This window comes from Armigeres subalbatus, chromosome 3 (assembly GCF_024139115.2).
Source record: "Armigeres subalbatus isolate Guangzhou_Male chromosome 3, GZ_Asu_2, whole genome shotgun sequence".
NCBI lineage: Eukaryota > Metazoa > Arthropoda > Insecta > Diptera > Culicidae > Armigeres > Armigeres subalbatus.
Window position 1 is genome coordinate 252,273,885 of NC_085141.1, and position 19,382 is coordinate 252,293,266.

The window sequence follows — 19,382 nt, forward strand, 5'->3', positions numbered from 1 at the left end:
CCAAGGGCTTTAGAATACCACTCCACCCTATGACTTTGTGCTCCGGGTGTCGAGCGTTATCAATCAACTGGGTTTACGAATTGAAATGATGTATATGTGTAATGTACATGTTTATAAGTTTGCATTAAACTATGGAATTAGCTTCAATTGATCCTATCGTAATTTCCTGTATGTGACGAGCAGTTTGGTCGTTTGCCGTTCAACATTGACTGGATTGAAGGACAGCGTTTTGTAGTGCATACATAGAAATATTAGAATATGGTTACAATCTTTTTGATTCCTGGCTTCATCCAGTTTTTGTAAAATGTGGAGATTTTTTTCCAATAAATGAATGTTCGCATCAGCATCTACTTTCAACACAGCCTTCCATATCTATACACCTGGCGAGCTTGATGGGGCCTCTCTGGAGGACTGCCAGAATACAGTTTGAGCAGCCATTAAAGATGCAACGGAGAGCAACGTCGGATATGTGGGATGATGTCGACGGAACAATATTCGACGAAGAGTACAGACAGGCCGCGGACGGTCGCACTGCACCCGCTGTAGACGGAAACGGAAACAGCAGACCCGCGTTATTCAGGAGCAGAAACGCCGCCAAGAAGAAGCAGAGTGCGAGGAGATGGAACAACTGTGCCGTTCGCAAGAAACACGCAAGATCTATCAGAAGCTCAAAGCATCCCGCAAAGGCTTCGTGCCGCGAGCCGAGATGTGTGGGGATAAGGATGGGAACATCTTGACGGACGAACGGGTGTTGATCGAAAGGTGGAAGCAGCACTACGAGGAGCACTTAAAAAGCGCTGAAAGTACAGGCAGTGAGAGCCTACACTTGCCTACACGAACTGCTAATCAGAATCTGGGGAAACCAACAGCTACCGAAGGAGTGGAAGGAAGGGATCATGTGAACCATCTACAAGAAATGCGACAAGCTGAAGAGTGAGAACTTTCGGGCGATCACCATCCTTAATGCCGCCTACAAAATGCTATCCCCGATCATCTTCCGTCGTCTATCATCAATAGTGGAAAGTTATCAAGCAGGCTTCGTTGACGGCACTATGGGAAATCTGCATACAAGCAGGCGGGCAAAAATGTTTCACTAATTTCCTTGCAATTTTCATACTATTTTATTGATGATTCGCGACTAATTTTTGAAAATGGCGTAACCTTTCGTTAAATTCTTAGACATTCATATGTTCTTAAAAGAGGTTTGCCTAGAAACGCAATTTCAAAGAATAAATCTTAAAAATAATTCAAACCAGGGCACAGTGGGCGCAGCAAGTCAAAAACGTGCGTGTTTTTTTTATTTGCGTGCAAACGGTTGATACCGTGCGGGACCGAAATCCATACAGCACCGAAATCCGTCCACCTCATGAGATATAAATAAATTAAAGGGGGTTAAAGGTAATTACTGTAGAAATAATACATCTTATCATGTTCAGATTCTTGGCAGTAAGCTTTCAGGGCATAGAATTGGAAAGAAGGCTTTGATAATAAAACAACACAAATCAAAAACAAATCTCCACCCACCAAACGCGGAGTTTGTGCCGCCATTTTGTTTTTGGGTAGAGCATAGTTGCACCAAAAGCAACTGTGAATACAAATCGAAGGGATCGCTTCTCAAGGTGCGTATCGAACTATTTACAGTGGTAGTTTAGTCAATCAGACTGTTTTAATTTAAACATTTAGTTAAATAATAGCTGTACGGATTTTGATCCTTTGATTCGAAATCCGTCCACGGTGGTCGGATTTCGAGTCAGGAGTAGTTGATTCAATTCATTATTTTATCATGTTTTTCGTAGTTCTTAATGAGTAAATGTGAAACACTTCAAAAGTAGAAGTCTTCATGCTACTGTGTCGATGGCAAACGTTTTATTAACATTCGATTCCTATTTTCTAATGACTTTTTCGTATACTAAGGTGCTTAAGTGTACGGATTAGGGTGACTTAAAAATTCGCCTGTTAGGGTGACCCAAAATTATTTTTTTTATTTTCCTTCAAAAAAATTGAGCCGCTACTAAAGTGATAGAGCTTGAAAATACAAACAACTTCGTAGAATATACCAACTCTAAATAAAAGTAATAAAGTTTTAAATTTACAGTCCATTTTGATTTTCTCCACCAATCAATTTCTGCGGGGTTTCTAAAGCGATTTCGACAGGAATTCATGAAGAGGTTTCCGCAAGTAGATTTTCAAGATTTAAAGAATTTACTTGAACTTACGACAAAATTCCCAAATAAATTTCAGCATAATTTCCCAAGGGAACTTTTGTAAGAATACCCGGAGGCATTTCCACAGATGTTCTCGGAAGAATTTCCGCAGACAATTTTAGAGCGACTTCTGCAGCAGATCTAAGAGCAGTTGGATTTCTGCAAACATTGCCAGGACAATTTCTGCGAAAATTTCCGGATTATTAATCGCATTTCTGGGACGAATCTGCGCACGAAAGATGAATTTCGGTAGGAATTCTTGGAGGATTTTTTGCACATATTTTCGGAGATTTTAGCTGAAATTCCAGCATGAACATGAACTCCTAGAGAAACTCGGTACAAGAATTAAAGGAGAAGTAACGCATGAATAACGAACTATTTTTTGCTGGAGTTTACGCAAATAATTCTGCCAAATTCTCAAAGCAATTTATGTTAAAATTTCGGAAAATATTCCTCTGGAATTTCTGAAGGAATTTACGCTTGAAACTCAGGATTCTGACTTGAAAATCAACAGAGCTTGAGCAACTCTGCTAGATTCTGTATTTTTTGTTTCGAATTGGTACGAATTCAAATAAGTGTTTTACAGAAGTTATTCAAAAAACGGAGCTGCATTGTCTAATTCCTTAACTGCCCATAAATGCATAACAGTCCCATGTAGATAAGAAATCAAGCAAACATGGAACTGTTATGTTATGTTATGTTAAGTCTTTAAAATTTCCACGGGTAGTTCTTCTAGACTTCCACAGGATATTTTTCCAAATTTCAACAGGAGATTCTAATAAATTTGATAGAAAATTCCACGGAAAACTTCAATGAATTCTCTTTTTAATTTCCACGAAAAGTATTTTGCCTTCATAGGTTTGTTTCCGAAATTTTACGAAAATTCCACCGATATTATTATAGTTGTAATTTTTATAGTTGTTCACGAGAAATTCATCCGCCCTTAACGATAATTTTCTCACCTTCGCTCGAGAATTTTATTTGAGTTTGCAAGGAAAATTCTTACGAATTTCCAAAGGAAATCTTTTTTTATTTACACAAGACATTCTTATCAATTTCTCCACATTTCAATAAGGCTTTCCATGAAATTTCAACAAGAAATTCATCAGATTTCGAGATGATTTTTTTATTCATACGGAAAATTCTTCTAAGTTTATTTTAAATCCAGGGATATAAAATCTTGAATCCAACTGGATCTTTTTCATAATTTTAAGCAGATAATATAAAATTCAACTCAAACGAGTGAACATTATGCCTGCACGTAATATTTAATTTACGAATGAATTTGTTGATGTTATTTTTAATCATAGAAGTGATGATTTTTTTCAATTTATTGTCGAATTTTTCACGTATCGCTTCAAATATTTTCACAGAAATCTGAATTTTTTAGTAAAGGTGTCAAGATTATCGGAAAAGTGTCCACTAAGATTCTGAAGACATATAGCTGTATCAGACAAAAGGAACGTGGAAAACTGAGTGCTGTAGTACAACCGTGCCAAGGAAGATATCTAGCGATGGAGTTGATAAGACGGCATTTAGTTTGAGCTCAGCTGAACTGAACCCATTTAAATGCAAAAGCGACAGCAACAGCCTTGACAGAAAGTTTGCTGATGGAAATCGGATATCGATAATTATGACGGCCACAATTCCGATAGAAGCGTGTTAAACGCATTGAAATTATGTCGTTTCCTCGGAAAATCCGAATGAGCCCTGTTCGAACCTGAGGCTATTTTGATAGTGGATGAACTGGTGAGCATGTTCCAATTCTTCTTTTTATTTCATTCAATGTATTCTATATTTATAAATTTTTAAACAGGGCATCGTTTGCTGCTATTGCCGCGAATATTGTGGGAGTCCCAGATATTCGGTTCACGCTTTAGTTAGCAACAGTGGCTATTCTCGACCATCTATTCCCTGAGTAGTTAGTGCTAATAAGGGCGTCCTTGTGAAGTTTTGCTGTACCTGTTATGAACAACTAGTACATCCCGTACCCTACACTTCCTGAAGAAACCTTTTTTGCTTCAGGAGTGAATCCTTTTTGTAGTACTAGTCTTCGTAACAAAAAGGGCACCATCACGGAGCATGAGATATGATCAAATTATTCGTAGTACTACTTGACCAACACCCCCAGCTGGGTGAGGGGTAGAGGATGACACACACACATGACCATTTTTAACTCGGTGGATTGAAGGAATATGATTAATTTATTGACTAGTCAATTCATTACATTAATTAAAATAATTTAGAAATTTCAATTTTGCAATAAAGCGCAACATTCTTCGAAATTAATCAAAGAACCCACGATACTTTCATTTGGTCGTCCACTTTACTCTCTGTCTTATGACAACCACGACCTTTTGTAGTACTGTAGTATTTAACAAAAAAAATTGGGATTGTATACAGGACACGACCGCTCGACGTAAACTACGTAAAACCAAATATAGTACACTGAACCAACTATTCCGCTCTATATAGAAGAGAAGGAACTATCCCATCGACACTACTACCCAGCTTTAGCAGCATCTCTCACTAATGTGAGGGAGTAGAGACCCCACTGTCTAGCAGCTGGGCCAATTAATAATACCCTAAAAGTAGGCATTACCAAGGATTGGAACGCGCTGCATAGGGAATGCATGATGCATGAAAGAACTGAAATTTTCAATAGTTTAGCGATGATACACAAAAGTTTTAATAGTACTGGCAATTGATGGTGAGTTTCTGAATCGATTGATAAGCAAATGTCGAAAATCCATCGAAAGATAAAGGACCTTTAATGTTACAAATCTTACATGATTTCGTGACGGTCTCCAATTTTGAAGTTTTCATTTTACACCCTGTATGCCTGTCTTCCCTTTAGACGTAGTTTACGTCAAAAAATCCGACCGTTTGCCAAAATCACGCTCATCCGCAGCTATTCGCAGTTGGATTCTCGTTCCACAGATAATATGGATAATATAGACCCCAAACTAAACTGTGGTGGTGGTCTCTTGAGACTACTCGGCCCTGCTCGTTAGTCAGTCCAACTAAGGCAAAAAAAAACTATCTTTTCAAGCATTGCCCATTGTTCACAAATTTTAATTATTCGTGTAACCTCAACAACATACACATTTTAATGTTTAGAGAATTACCTTTCCATTAACAAATTCCAAAATTGGACCGCTATTCGCTTTGTTGCATTTTTCTACTATTTTCACCATTTTCCCAAGTTTGATGTCTGTGGCGTAATGAGTTCTTATCACAGGGGGCTGAAATTTGGGAAATTAAATTTGAACTATGTGGCTATCGAATGGTATACAAGACACATCATTCAAAATAAGTCACTATTTCGATTTTTGTAATAGGATCAGAAAGGTTTAGAATTTCAACCTAGAAAGAAACGGTAGGAGGTGAATCGCTGAATAAACCGAGCTGTAGAAAGGTAAAATGATAAAATCACGTATAAGTGGATCTTTAAATTACATCACACATACGAAATTCCATTATCATTTTGTGTCTACCCAACGGAACAAAGTACACTGATCGAGACGTGTAATCCGATCCATTTAGCCTCCCACAGTCAAACAACGAATGGATACCAGATCCGGATGAGCGTCACTATCGGGCTGGGTTATTTCTGAATGTTATTCGTCGAATACACCCCCTGAAAAGTGACGATTCATGTACAGTACAAATAATAGTTGTTAGTTGACAACTAACAATAGAAACGAATTAATTCAAGAAGTTTTTAATTTATAAATCTATAAAAAAAATCTATATTGGAAGATTACATCTTATTGAGCAAAGCACAATCAAAATTCTTTTAGGTAGCAGCACGCCTAATTCTCAAAAGCAAAACGAGTTGTATAGGTACTAAACTATGTTCAGATTACGGTGTGTGTGTTCTATAAAGTCAGACGACTACATTTCATGTGTCATTAGGTTAGACACAGAAATGCTTTCGTCTCTACATATAAGTAACAAACCCGTAGTCTGAACATAATAATAACTGCCTCAAAATCAGTTTACATAAAAATCGTATTCTCTTCATATTTAATCGTTCCAAACCATTTTATTTTATTTTTCAGGATTGTGATCCACTAAAAAAACAGGTCACAGCAATCCAATATGCATATTAACGATTTTATTATTTCATCGCTTATGAAAGCATTTCATATTCACAATAAATCGAATTTTGATTAAATTCCTAAGATTGTTTTGGCTGAGTAAACGTTTGGTATACATACATGTAATATGAACTTTATTTAATTAGGCGTAATTGTATGTGGCCTTGAAATTAGAAATACCTACTCTTTATTATCGGTATATTTCGTTCCACTGACTGTACTATAGCTTACTGCCCATAAATTCATAACAGTCCCATGAAGATAGGAAATTAAGCAAACATGGGACTGTTATGAATTTATGGGCAGTATAACTATACTATAGTTTAAGTTGAGAGCATGATTGCTGTTCTATAATTCAAATTCAAAATCATTCATACTCCCTACGTATAATAGAAGAACGACATGCATATAGACAACATGGACATTCCATTCTTTTGAACATCTAAAAATCAAATCAAGGACAACAAAAAGGTCATCAGGATAACTGAACAATGTGTTAGTAAACCGTATTTTGGACATAGGACCATCTCATATCCCGTAGGCCATGCTCAAAATTTAACGCAAGCGCGCTCACGGTAGTTTTTTTTCATTTTGCTGTTATTCCTACGTCTCTGCGCAATCCGTCCGTCTGAAACAGGGGACCATTTATTTGTTGTTTTCGGTTCGCACATTCGTACATTGCTCTGTGATGCACATTGAAAGAAATGATGGTACGAATAACAGCGTAGAAGATTGGGCAGCAATGCAAACATGGAAACCCCGTACAACATACACAGCCAGGTGAAGCTTATTTTGATGTATAGACCGGCATGGTATTGTGTCGTCGCAGTCGTAAATATGGACGTATACAATAATTAGTCAGATTTTCTGAGTCACAACCAACTGAACAGGTTTACAAAATCGTACGACACAGAACAAGAGAAAGAGTTGGGCGAATGGAATAATACAACACACAAACACAGCTGTGCACATGCTTTCAGAAGATTGATAAGGTTCTTTCGTTGATTCGTATTTACAGATCTCGCGACCCAGAAATGGCAGTTCTAATGAGCCGAACTGCGCCATTGAACTTGTTGACTTCTTTACTTTTTCAATCAAATGTTCCTAGCGAAATAAACAGAAATATTGTTAATCAAATAAGCATAGAATATACCGTTCAGAAATGCTAAATACCTACTGCATAGATTTTGAATCATTTTAGCACATTTTAGTAGCTTTGTTTTTCTAAGATCAGATTTTGATATGGATAATGAAAATAGAGACGAATGGCAAAACTCTTCAAATATCCTTTTTCAACTTTTCAATTTATTTTTAAACTAAAATTTTGAACAAACAATCCACCGAATAAATAAATTGAGTCACGAAATTAAGATGATCCAATCAAGTAAAAATTTAATTTATTTGCTAGTAAGAGCTAAACATTCTCAAGCGTCAGTTAGCAGGTTCAAATGAATACATCGAACAATTGTCTTGTGTGTTGGACGTCTAAACTTATTTCAGTCGGGAAAATAGGTCAACACATTCAACTTGATTGAGATTAGTTCTAATCGCAGTTTTTTTTCATGTAATTTTTAATTAAGCGTAGATCATCATGAATCATTTGGTATCAATGTTTACCCCGAATTTTTCATAAATTCAAACTTGTAGGTAAATGTCAAAACATTACATTTTTCAAAAAAATAATTATTGTTTGTCTAAAATGGTAAAGTGGAGAAACAGGTTTATGTTTGAAACACATTTTGAATCTAATTTAAAATGTTATTGCTATGCAAATTTTTTATGTTTCAATTTATTTTCTTTTTCAAAAACACCAACGAGTTACCGAAGGCGTTGATGGGCAAGAAAGTGCTGCTTTGTCAATATCCCCCTTTCGTGCAAGCAGCTGGTTTGTTTGCTTTTATCAACAGTAGGTAGGTACACAATTTTGAATTGTTATCACTGAAATCAAAATGGTAAATCGCAGAAAAAAACACTGCTCTGTTATTGAAAAAGAAGGGATCGGTCAAGATAACTCTTTTCCAGCTTTCGCCCATTTCGATTGATAACATGTAGGTATATGAACTTTTGCAAATTTGGCATGGAATGACCTCCTTTGTTGACTAGTGTATACACTTCTTTTTACTTGTTTTCTTTTCGAATCAAACGCGATTACAAACTTCCGCTACGGAAATATTCCATAGAAGCAGTTAGGTAGGCTAATCACGCACCACTTATCGATCGTTCACCGCTTATAAATGCGAATTTTAATGTTGTTATTGTTTTAACAAACCCGTGTGATAGCCATTCTACCTAATCAAATTCGACAGTAAAGCGAAGCATTCTATTCATAACTGTTTGACTACAGCTTCCACCCGTATCTAGGCTTAAGAGCCACTTACCTTGAATGCGCTCCATTCTTCCTTGACCAGTTCGTACAGCGAGACGGCATTAGCTGCGGCCACGAAGGCCACCAAGAGGACGAGAATCTTCATTTTGTTTCGGATTTATCTTTGCGATCACTACGCACTTTTATTGTCCACTTTAAGCCTGTGGGACATAACAAAGAAAAATCCGGGTTTATGCGGGCTTGAAGGTGTATTGGTAATATACCCTCGAAATTTCTCATTAATTTTGCAAAATTTCGGGGGAATTTACCACTGAATCGTATAGGCAAAAAAAACTGTACTCACCTCAATCAACACAAAAACAAAATAAAAAGCAATTATCACTGTACTTTTCTGACGAAAGCACGACACTACCCTACCGAGGACACTGTTTGGCGTAGAATGAATAAAATAAAAGTGAGTTACGCATTTTAAAGGGTTCCTCTCCCAGTTTTACGCAAAAGTTCTCACTCTCTCTTTGTTTTCGTTTTGCTTCCATTCTACACGCTAAGAATTGTTAACACAGCGCATGAATAATAATGTTTACACAATGGATCAATCAAGGTAACTCATTTTGCACTCACCGCATCAAAACAACGGCGGCACTGTATACGCATATTTCTATTCGTGTGTGTTTGACAGAACATGTCTACGGTGGCGCGATCTGTTCATTTCATAGCGGCAGTTTTTGCTTATTGATTGGTCCATTCGAACCGCAATCTGCATCAATAAATAGACGAATCCAAGTAAAAATAAGAAGAAGACACACGACGGTGTTAATTTTGACAGATCCTACAGCACAGCATACACGTAAAAAAATTCAATTATTTTATTTATTAAATTCGATTTATATTATCAACTTAACATATCATACACACTTAACCAGGGTTTTGGTGTTCGGTAATTATTTTTACAGATCTAGCTCAGTAAAATATGATTTTACTGAGAAATCAGTAAACCAAATGTCAAAAATGATATTTTTACCGGTGACTCAGTTAATGGAAATAAAATTATTGACGATTGTCAAAAAATTACTGTTTTTTTCGGCAATTATGTTTTGTTCGGCTGTACGGCAAAAAAAAATACTGACGTGGACCGTAAAAAACATATTTTTACCGAACAATATGCTTACAAGATTACCGAACACATCTGTTAACCAGCAACTGCAACTTGATAACAAATTTAGTCGCCATTTACATTAATCAAGGACGGTGTTGCAGTTTTATCTCTAGCGTAGTTTTGCATTTTTAGTTTTTACTTTAAATTCAAAATAAAATAATCTGTGGACAATCCCGAACAGGACAAATATAAATAATCAGCATAATAAAATAATGCTTTCCGGTATTTTGTGTTAAACAATAGGTCTTTCTTGAAGACTTCTTAAACAAAGCACAGAAATATAAGATCGCAAATTCTTCTTTCTGTCGCTCCTCTTCTACCTTCTTTCAAAAGGGAAAAAAGTGATTTTATAATCGTGTAATTTACACCATACGCTTACATTTAAAAATCTAGTTGTTATTGCAAATATTACTTATTTCCTATTTATTATACATATTATTTCAAGTATTATTTTCCATTTTGAATTTTGAAACCAAAAAAAAACATCTTTTCACCGATCGATTGGTAATACAAATAAAGTTTTACCGAAAATATTGCGCATAAAGGTAGCCTCACACCTCGGGAATTTGGTCGGCGGAATTTTTTCCCATGCATTTGTGCATATGCGATGTTTTCGGGATTTTGGCACGGAAAATCAAAATCCCGGCCCCATTTAAAATGCACGGGGACCAAAATCCGGCGGGAAATTTTCCCGAGGTGTAAGGTAGCCTTAAGCCCCAAAATTTTATTCCCACCTTTGGGTTTCCGCGCCGAGCACTCAGCGCCAGACTCAGCGACAAGAAGATAGTATAGATTAGGGATCCTATAATGAGAGATATGCAAATACTTTTCCAGACGATTTAGCAACGCTGTTACTTTTGTTAGCAAACGCTTCCAGCACTTGCCGCAGCGCAAAATGTTGAAGCTTGTATATAACTTTGCATTTGATAACAATTTGGAATATGTTTGTCTGTCCACTAACAATGTTTAAGTAAGCATTATCACTAAAATAAAAGTGCAATACAAATAGGCGAAACACGATACATAAACTAGATTACTTCTACTCGCGAAAGTAAAACAATTTGTTTATTCGATGAAATTTTTCTTAAAATCTATCTCAATACCTTTCAACCTCGTCTCAATCTGCAACAATAACAATGTTCATTTGGCTCACGTTTTGATAGTTCTCAATGCTCGATTGGCTTACAATGGCCGCTTTCGCATATCTCTCATTATAGGATCCCTAGTATAGATAGTAGAATCTAGGGTCTATAGTTTGAGTCGATTTATACGTGTACTCTCTCGGCTGTGCTCAAAATGCACAAAACCTCTCTCGATGCGATGGATACTTTTTGACAGCTTGCTTTGGAGATTCGTTGACACTCGTTTTGACTCTATCCGCAGCTCCCTGTATTTAACTAAAATATCTTTTGGAAATCCACGTATAATAAATATTTACAGTATACCCCCGCTGATCCGACAAATGTATGGCCGGACTAACGAGTTTTCTCTCGTTAATCCGACTGTCAAATCCATACAAATGAACCAAAACAAAATCACAGCACAAATTTGAAAACTGACAGCACAATGCGTTTAAATGGGTGTTGATACTTTTTAATCCGGAAAATTCCGAATTGGCGAGATCCGGACTAACGAGTCGTCGGATTAGCGAGATCCGGATAAGCGGGGGGATACTGTACAATAAAATAAACTGAGTAGAATTTTCTGATTGTGTATAATAGACAAGAGTTTTATGAACCGGCCACTAGATGACTCGTGAAGTACAAAGTCGTGTTTCACTTTCTGTATACAAAATCGAGAGTTGAGCAACAAAACGCAGCAAAACACTTCTTCCACTCAAACGAATTGTTTACATGTCAAAATCACAAATCATCCGATTGAAATAATTTTTCATTACAGTAGTCGTACTTTATCAATTTACGAAAGTTTTGTTATACGATATTGTGCGGATTTTTATGCAATGGAGAAAATCAATTTGAACCTTTCGACTCGCCCGAAGGTTAGCATTCTGGACAAGCCACTGAGCCGTGGCAAGGGGGAAGTTTCGCTCAGCTGTTTTTCGCTGCTATTTTCCGAAGTGGTTCAGTATTCACAAAGCCGAGTAAACACCATTCCGGACTTGCAGAACAAGTAAAACTCGTCGGTTTGCTATGTAACCAGGACATTAATGATTAGGATATTCACAAATTTTAGGTTGCACGATCTAGGCAAGGATGTTGGCAGCAGAATTATCGATTTGTATTTCGTGCGGGAACGTAACTCCAAACGAGAAACTAAGCTAATCAATATGCTGATGTTCATAAAATCAACATTGTGGAAGGTAAGCTGTTCTACACTAAATGACAAATTCTTAACATTATGTCGATCTCGCCTTGTATAAACCTTTAGCTACCGCTAACGGGCATGACAATAAACCTGGGGATGAGATTGTTCCGCAGATTTGCAATTTTTTGAAGAACATCAGATGTCTCTTGTACCTATGCGTTTAATCCAGCTTTTGTAACATTTATGGCTGAAATGAGATTTTCATATATTCGAATTCTTGCAAACAACACAAAAAAATGTGTGCGGTAATAGTCTGGAAATTTTCGTTTGTTTGAAACACTGCATATACAGAAAAATATATAAAGCTCTTTTAGTGGAATGTATTCAACCGTCTAAGACGAATTAAGTACTCTCCATTTAATTCCACTAGTTAATTTTCGTTATCATTGCAGATACGTACTTCGACCACAACTGTGTGGTCGTCTTCAGTGTCTCGTGCCGACTTGACTTCGTACGAGACATTGAAGACGACCACAGTTGTGGTTGAAATACTTATCTGCAAAGATAACGAAAATTAACTAGTGGAATTAAATGGAGAGTACTTAATTCGTCTTAGACGGTTGACACTGCATATATCCATGCACTTCAAAGCACAATAATTGTGGTTGCATCCAAATTGAAAAATCTCACAGGCGTTGCCTTTTGCCTATAACTAATGATCTGTATTGAAGAAATAAGTTTTTAAGGTTTTTCAAAATACTCATATGCAAAACGGTATTTTGTCATTAGTTATTTGGTCCAGTACACCACCATTTCTGCGCAAATAGTTATCTGCTCAATTGCATCATCTTTTCCTACTTCTTTCGCAGACTTTGTTCGGAAAGGATGCAGACAAACTAGAGCATGCGACCGATGACGAGTGCACGTACTACATCATCGAAAAGGAGCCGCTAGTCAACAAATTTATCAGCGTTCCAAAAGATAAGGGTGCCCTGAGTTGTGCCGTCTTTGTGGCCGGTATTATTCAGGCGGTACTATCGAACTGTGGTTTCGTAAGTTGTTTTAACACTTTTATGCACATTCCTTTTATTAAGAACAATAGCATTTAACATAAATGGTTAATGAGTTATTGAAAGTTCGGACAATCCACCGCACAATGAATGATAGTAAAAATATGAACCGCTGCGAAGTAGATATGCATCAGAAGCAAATTTTTCATAACGACTTATCTAACAAATATGTATTCAATCTATTCTATGTGAGACTAGTTTATTTATTTATTTAAGGTCTACGGTCTACATCAACAGACTACTTATGTCCTAATGATGGTAATAACACCACTTGAGCTGCACTCGTGCAACACTTTTGCACCAAAAATGTTCGTTTTTGATTTTGGTGCTACACCAATGGAGAACTTTTTTTGCACCGATACGAACTTTGTAGTACAAAAAAAAATCAGAGGGTGCCGGTGTAGTCAAACGTCTGCCATTGGCCCGTATGAATAAAAAGTAATAATTCACACTTTACTACAAATTATGTAGTATTTACTACTTTTGTAGCAAAACGGTATGAATAAAAGCACGTTTACTTTACTACAATTTTCGAACATACTACTTTTGTGGAACATGTTTGACAGTTGGTATGAATAAAAGCAGTAAATACTACAAATTATTTGTAGTCTGCTCAGGAGCTTGCTACAAAGTTATTCCATCGCCTGGATTTAAATTTGCCTAAATGGTTAAAGGTGTTTACGAATTGAAATTACCACCGCAAATTAAATTAACGATACGATTAGTGTTATTTATCAAAGTTTATACGATGGGGTCGGTTTTTACTAGTTTTTTTTTACGCAGGTCGTTTTTATGAGACGAATTATTTTCAAAATTTTAGGACATACGCAGGTTTTTATACGGATTTTCTTGAAGTTTTTTTACGCGGTTGTTTAAAATGATCGAGAGAAACGATACGTCCCCCACGTAAAACCGACTTAAGTGTATCGATTTTTGGAAGTGGACGTAAAATGTTGGATGAAACATTTGTTAACTCAATCGAATCACGAGGAAAAGCGGCGAACGGCAAATGCGATCTATACATCCGTGTACAACACAGAACAGCAAATTCCAAAAACCTAGGTCAAAATGACTTCAACTATAATCGATTATTTGCGTTTTTTACTTCCTGACTATAATAAAAAAAAAATTCGCGTGAAAACCCACAAAGATCCCAAATTTAAAATAGTTGCGTAAAAATTAATTACGTTATAAAAACGCGTGAATGTAATATTTACATATACCAGAGCAAGCGTCAGCGTGTCGGAAAATTGCCGAAAAACTGACCGTTGGATTCAATTCCCGAACTCAAGCAATGCGATGAAAAATGTCAAGATTCTTGGCCCCAGAATCAAAATTTTCTCATTCTCATTCTATAGTCTATAGGCTTTTTTACTTAATTTGAATTTGAACTTTCAATAAATATGGTATAGGGAACAACTGCAACATTAACAACAAAACATAAACAAATCAAATTTTGACAGATGTATTTTGTAGCAAATACTACTTTTTTATTTTCGAAATTAGTATTTACTACTATGTTCGAAAAAGTTTATTATTCATACCAAAGCAACTTTACTACATGTGGACCTTACTACAAAGTAGTAACTACATATTGTGGATTTTACTACTTTTTATTCATACGGGCCATTGTTATTGCTTTTTATATTTATAGTATTCATAAGGTATCCGTAACCCAACAACACTAAAAACGTTTATTTTTGCCATCTAAGTGGCGCACTAACGGTGTAGCCACAGACAAACAGACGTAACAGCTTGAGCAATTTCCTTGAAAATCTATCGCTCAGTTACTTTATCTCCACCTTACGTACATGTTGCACGAAACGAAGTTTAGTACAACACTGTCAACAGAAGGCGCTAGTGTGAGATGTCAAATATAAAGGTTTACGATGCGCGCGCCTCTGGATATGAAATTCGTAATCAGTTGGAATTGAAACGACCGTTGAGCACATGGTCGATGGGATTTTTATCAGTGTTACGTCTGTTTGTCTGTGGTGTAGCCACCAGAGCATAAAATATTCACTTTCATGAAGCACATTCGCTCCGAGTTTTGACAATCGTGTTTTGATTATTCAAAACATACTCAGTTTACTTCTTCATAAATTCGTTGAATTGATTACCACTGAGTATGGTAACTGCGTGCTTAGCCTTGATTATACTGACATTTGGCCTTTAAAATGCCCCTCAATTGAACGTCGAGACTAGATCTACGCGTGTATCTATTTAAATCATCAAACATGTGTTCAGTTTTACGATTATTTAATAATTTGTGATATTCAAATAAATACTCGCTGACCCATATTCATTCCGCTTTCGCTTTGTTCATTTGCTTCGCTTTGCTACTTTGTTTAGAAGCTTTCTTTTCACCAGTTTCAATTTCATCAATTCCGTCATCGTCATCAGAACGGCTCCTCAATGCCGTTATCAGTGGTATATCCCGTCAGGCATAAGTAGATGTTAGGCATAATGTATGTTAGGCATAATTGACGTTAGGTATAAAATGACCCAAAGAACAGCCTATGACATAAAGAAGGGAGGATAATGCCAAACGTCCATTATGCCTAACGTACATTGTGCCTATCGTCCGTTATGCTTAACGTCCTTTATGCCTAACGTCCATTATGCCTAACGTACTAATGCCTAACGTCGCGGACCCGGTTCGGGGTGGCTCCTAAGTACTAGGTCCTGGGTCCAATCCAGCACACGACAGCTTTGCAAATAGCTATTCCAGCTCGAAAACCCGACTTAATCCACCTACAGTGAATGGAACCCTTCTTACACTTTTGAAACGTTATGGGTGCACTACTTATTATAATTTCTATGCATAAATATGAACTTTAATTGGATAACAAATAAATGAGGTTTTTATGCTCGAAAAAAAGTTCGAATCTTTAGTTGGTAAATTTTGTTCAAATTTCAGAGATATCAGCAGGATCCAATATCCGATTGAAAAAAAAATGCATTTCATGGCAATATTTTAGCTTCCGCTTATAGTTAAGAGAGCTCAATCAGTAAGCAAATTATTGAGATCTTGAGGAGGCATTTGCAACCGTTGAAGCCCGAAAGAGTTCAAATCGAACCATAGATGGCTGAGATATTGATGTGGCAATTTTTTATTAGTTTTCTAAAAATATGCCTCATGTTCGTACTTCACAGATATCTCGGAAGCTAAATGTCCGATTACAAAAACATTTTAAAGCGTTCAATGGCAAAGACATAGCTTTCGTTTAAAGATAAAATCATGCAAATCGGTTCACATGAGATTATGATGTGACATTATTTTGCCAATGTTGTGAACAAAATACGTCTAATGCTTTATGTTCGTATTTCACAGATATCTCTGGAACCCAATATCTGACAGGAAAAAAAAATTAATCGCGAAGCCATAGCTTTCGTACAAAAATGAAAGCGTGCAAATCGGATCACAGACGGTTGAGATCATTATGTGGCATTATTTTGTTAGTTTTCAGAAAATGCACTTAAGATTCGTATTTCACGAATATCTCTGAAATTAAATGTCCGATTGCAAAAAAATTTCAATGTGTTCAATGGCAAAGGCATAGCTTTCGTTTAAAGATAAAATCATGCAAATCGGTTCACAGACGGCTGAGATCTTGATGTGACATTTTTTGTAACGCACACACGCACACACGCACACACGCACACACGCACATACGCACACACGCACACACGCACACACACATACATACACGTGCTCAGTTCGTCGAGCTGAGTTGATTGGTATATATGACTTGGGTCTCCGAGTCTCGGATAAAAAGTCGATTTTTCAAGTGATCTTAATACCCTTCTTAGGGTGTAAGAAGGGTAAAAAGGGATATTTCATTTTAGTATTTCACAGATATCCGATAGCAAAAAAATAGTGGTTCAATGGCAAAGCCATAGCTTTCGTATAAAGATAAAAGCATGCAAATCAGTCCACTGACGGCTGAGATCTTGATGTGACATTATTTTGTTAATTTTCTGGAAATATGCTCCATGTTCGTAATTCTCACATATCTCTGGGACCAAATGTCCGATTGTAGAAAAAAATCAAGGGAAATTTTCTCGTGGTGTTTCTGGAGATTCTCTAAAGCTTCCATAGCCGCCTTCGTATCGCGTATCGGCTTTGTTGCTGATCCTCAACTAGCAGTGTTATGGTCGCTCTTACTTTGCGATCTCCACCCTTCCATACGTCCGTCACCGGATATACTGTTGTACCGAATGCTAAATGTAGTTCTACGAGTTCTCTCGAGTCAGCAGCATTTCCGCCTTGCACTTCCATACGGAGTAGTTGGAGTTATTCAGTTTCACGATCCAAATCTTGCATGCTTCCATCACTCTTCCAGAACATTCCAAATCAACGGCAAAAAACTTCTACGCAAGGCCTACTGTAACTGGGGCACACAACCTTTTGGAATAGGAAGGCAAACACAGTTCGACTGAACTGAATGACGATCAAGATGACGATTAACTAAATACTAATTTATTGGTTCTCTTCATTTCATATCATTAGATTCTGGTTGCTACGATTCGTTAACATCTAAAACACATTTTACCCCTTATTTTTCTTGTGGTTTCAGACATGTCAAGTATCCGCTCATTGGCACAAAGGAACAACCTACATGGTGAAGTTCGAAGATCATGTCATAAGCAGAGACAAACAGTTGGAGGAGAAATAAATAAGCTTTCATATTTATTACCATTACCTATCAGGCTATTTTTTTTACATATTCTCCTCAAATCGAAATCCTACTGTGCCGAAATACGTCCGCTTTAGATAAACTTGAATTGACGGTCCTTGTAGGCCACCTTTCCGGTGCGATACTGCTGTTCCCGTCCTTCGCGTTCTTTTTTCAGCATTATAGCGTAGGCAACGATCGGGATTACCGTACCGAACAATCCGAGTCTGAAGCTTTTTCCCGTCGGCTTGAAATGCTCGTAGTGGTTGACTCGCATGGCTTGGAATCTGGCCAAACCGGTATCGAACTACATCGACAAAAATAAACATATGATTAGATGTAAAAATATCGTAATCGAAAAAAATAAATAAATAAAATTCAATACGCAGGATAAAAACACTTTAGTACTGAGCAATAAGGAATAAAACCTATTCAGAAAACACTCCAGTGTTGTTTTGATGACATAACATCGTAAGAGGAAACGAAAATTCACTTACCACACCGGTACTTTCACCGTGAAGATGCGCATGGGGGTTGGTCATCGTTCGCCAGTACTCATTACGGATGGCGGTTCGGCGGGCAGCCTTTTCCGCCTGGATCTGCTCCGGAGTAGCCATCACGGATTGAATTTCCCTGCGATGTCGAATTGAGTTGAGGCACCAGAATGCTGCTGCTGCTGAAATATATTTTTTGACATTGACAGTTGAAAGTAGCTCAAATTTTACACTCACGAAAATATACACGTTCGATTCATGTTTTTCGGAATGTGCACGCCCATTTCAAATCACTCAGAGCAAGATTACCGGTGGTGAGTTTAAGTCTGTCTCATTTGGAGAATTAAACTTAAAAGTGACAGTTCGAAAATTAAAAAATCACCCCGTTATAAGAATGGCTGGTGCTACCCAGCAATTCCAATAGGACATCGATGGAAAATGATTCGATATCTGTCAAAAGTAATCTTGCTCTGCGAGCAGGGTTATTCGATAATTATGGAAATGTCACTTCTAAGTTTAATTTCAGTTTAATTATCCAATTGAGACAGACCCTAAGCCGTTTGGCAGCGCAGTATCATTACTTGACACTTTACCGGTCGCTACTAAACGCACTGCTATAGCAATAGCGCGACTGACAGGTGACCAAATTTGGTAGCGCGATAAGAGCGCTGCTATTTGATGAACTGTCAACTGTCAAACGTCACTGGTACGGAATACAGCAACCAAATTGAGGGTCTGTCTCATTTAGAGAATTAAACTTAAAAGTGACAGTTCGAAAATTAAAAAATCACCCCGTTATAAGAATGGCTGGTGCTACCCAGCAATTCCAATAGGACATCGATGGAAAATGATTCGATATCTGTCAAAAGTAATCTTGCTCTGCGAGCAGGGTTATTTGATAATTATTGAAATGTCACTTTTAAGTTTAATTTCAGTTTAATTATCCAATTGAGACAGACCCTGAGAGCCGAAAATAGTGACCGATATACGGAAACGAGTGACGAAACTAAAATGAAAGCGCTGCGCGGGTGATTAAAATGCTCGCGATCGATAATGATGCTCTCATCAAGATTTTTTTATGTACA

At 37.1% G+C, this 19,382-nt stretch overlaps 3 protein-coding genes across 3 annotated transcripts in view; 1 reads left to right on the plus strand and 2 right to left on the minus strand.

Annotated features, from left to right (window-relative positions):
* LOC134223588 (cathepsin L) overlaps nt 1-9,134 on the minus strand; it is a 33,997-nt gene extending 24,863 nt beyond the window's left edge. The window contains exons 1-2 of the mRNA XM_062702771.1: nt 8,977-9,134; nt 8,686-8,833 (exon numbers count right to left, since the gene is read on the minus strand). Of these exons, the coding sequence (XP_062558755.1) occupies nt 8,686-8,778 (93 nt within the window). The 5' untranslated portion in view covers nt 8,779-8,833; nt 8,977-9,134. The remainder of the gene's footprint in view (nt 1-8,685; nt 8,834-8,976) is intronic.
* A 2,490-nt stretch (nt 9,135-11,624) lies between these two features.
* On the plus strand, nt 11,625-17,829 carry LOC134223589 (trafficking protein particle complex subunit 5). The gene is made up of 4 exons (XM_062702772.1): nt 11,625-11,919; nt 11,983-12,109; nt 12,924-13,106; nt 17,705-17,829. Exons 1-4 carry the CDS (start codon nt 11,750-11,752, stop codon nt 17,801-17,803), a joined length of 579 nt encoding a protein of 192 aa, XP_062558756.1. The 5' UTR covers nt 11,625-11,749; the 3' UTR covers nt 17,804-17,829.
* Nucleotides 17,789-18,493, minus strand: LOC134223590 (uncharacterized). The gene is made up of 2 exons (XM_062702773.1): nt 18,301-18,493; nt 17,789-18,110 (listed from the first exon to the last, which is right to left on the minus strand). Exons 1-2 carry the CDS (start codon nt 18,418-18,420, stop codon nt 17,898-17,900), a joined length of 333 nt encoding a protein of 110 aa, XP_062558757.1. The 5' UTR covers nt 18,421-18,493; the 3' UTR covers nt 17,789-17,897.
* Nucleotides 18,494-19,382: the final 889 nt, after the last annotated feature.

Bases quoted from the DNA above. Each gene is read 5' to 3' on its own strand.
- LOC134223589 (XM_062702772.1), top strand. From the start codon at position 11,750: ATGGAGAAAATCAATTTGAACCTTTCGACTCGCCCGAAGGTTAGCATT. The intron at 12,110-12,923 runs GTAAGCTGTTCT...CTTCTTTCGCAG, and splicing joins TAAAATCAACATTGTGGAAG to ACTTTGTTCGGAAAGGATGC. The intron at 13,107-17,704 runs GTAAGTTGTTTT...TTGTGGTTTCAG, and splicing joins TACTATCGAACTGTGGTTTC to ACATGTCAAGTATCCGCTCA.
- LOC134223590 (XM_062702773.1), bottom strand. From the start codon at position 18,420: ATGGCTACTCCGGAGCAGATCCAGGCGGAAAAGGCTGCCCGCCGAACC. The intron at 18,111-18,300 runs GTAAGTGAATTT...TTGTCGATGTAG, and splicing joins ACGGTGAAAGTACCGGTGTG to TTCGATACCGGTTTGGCCAG.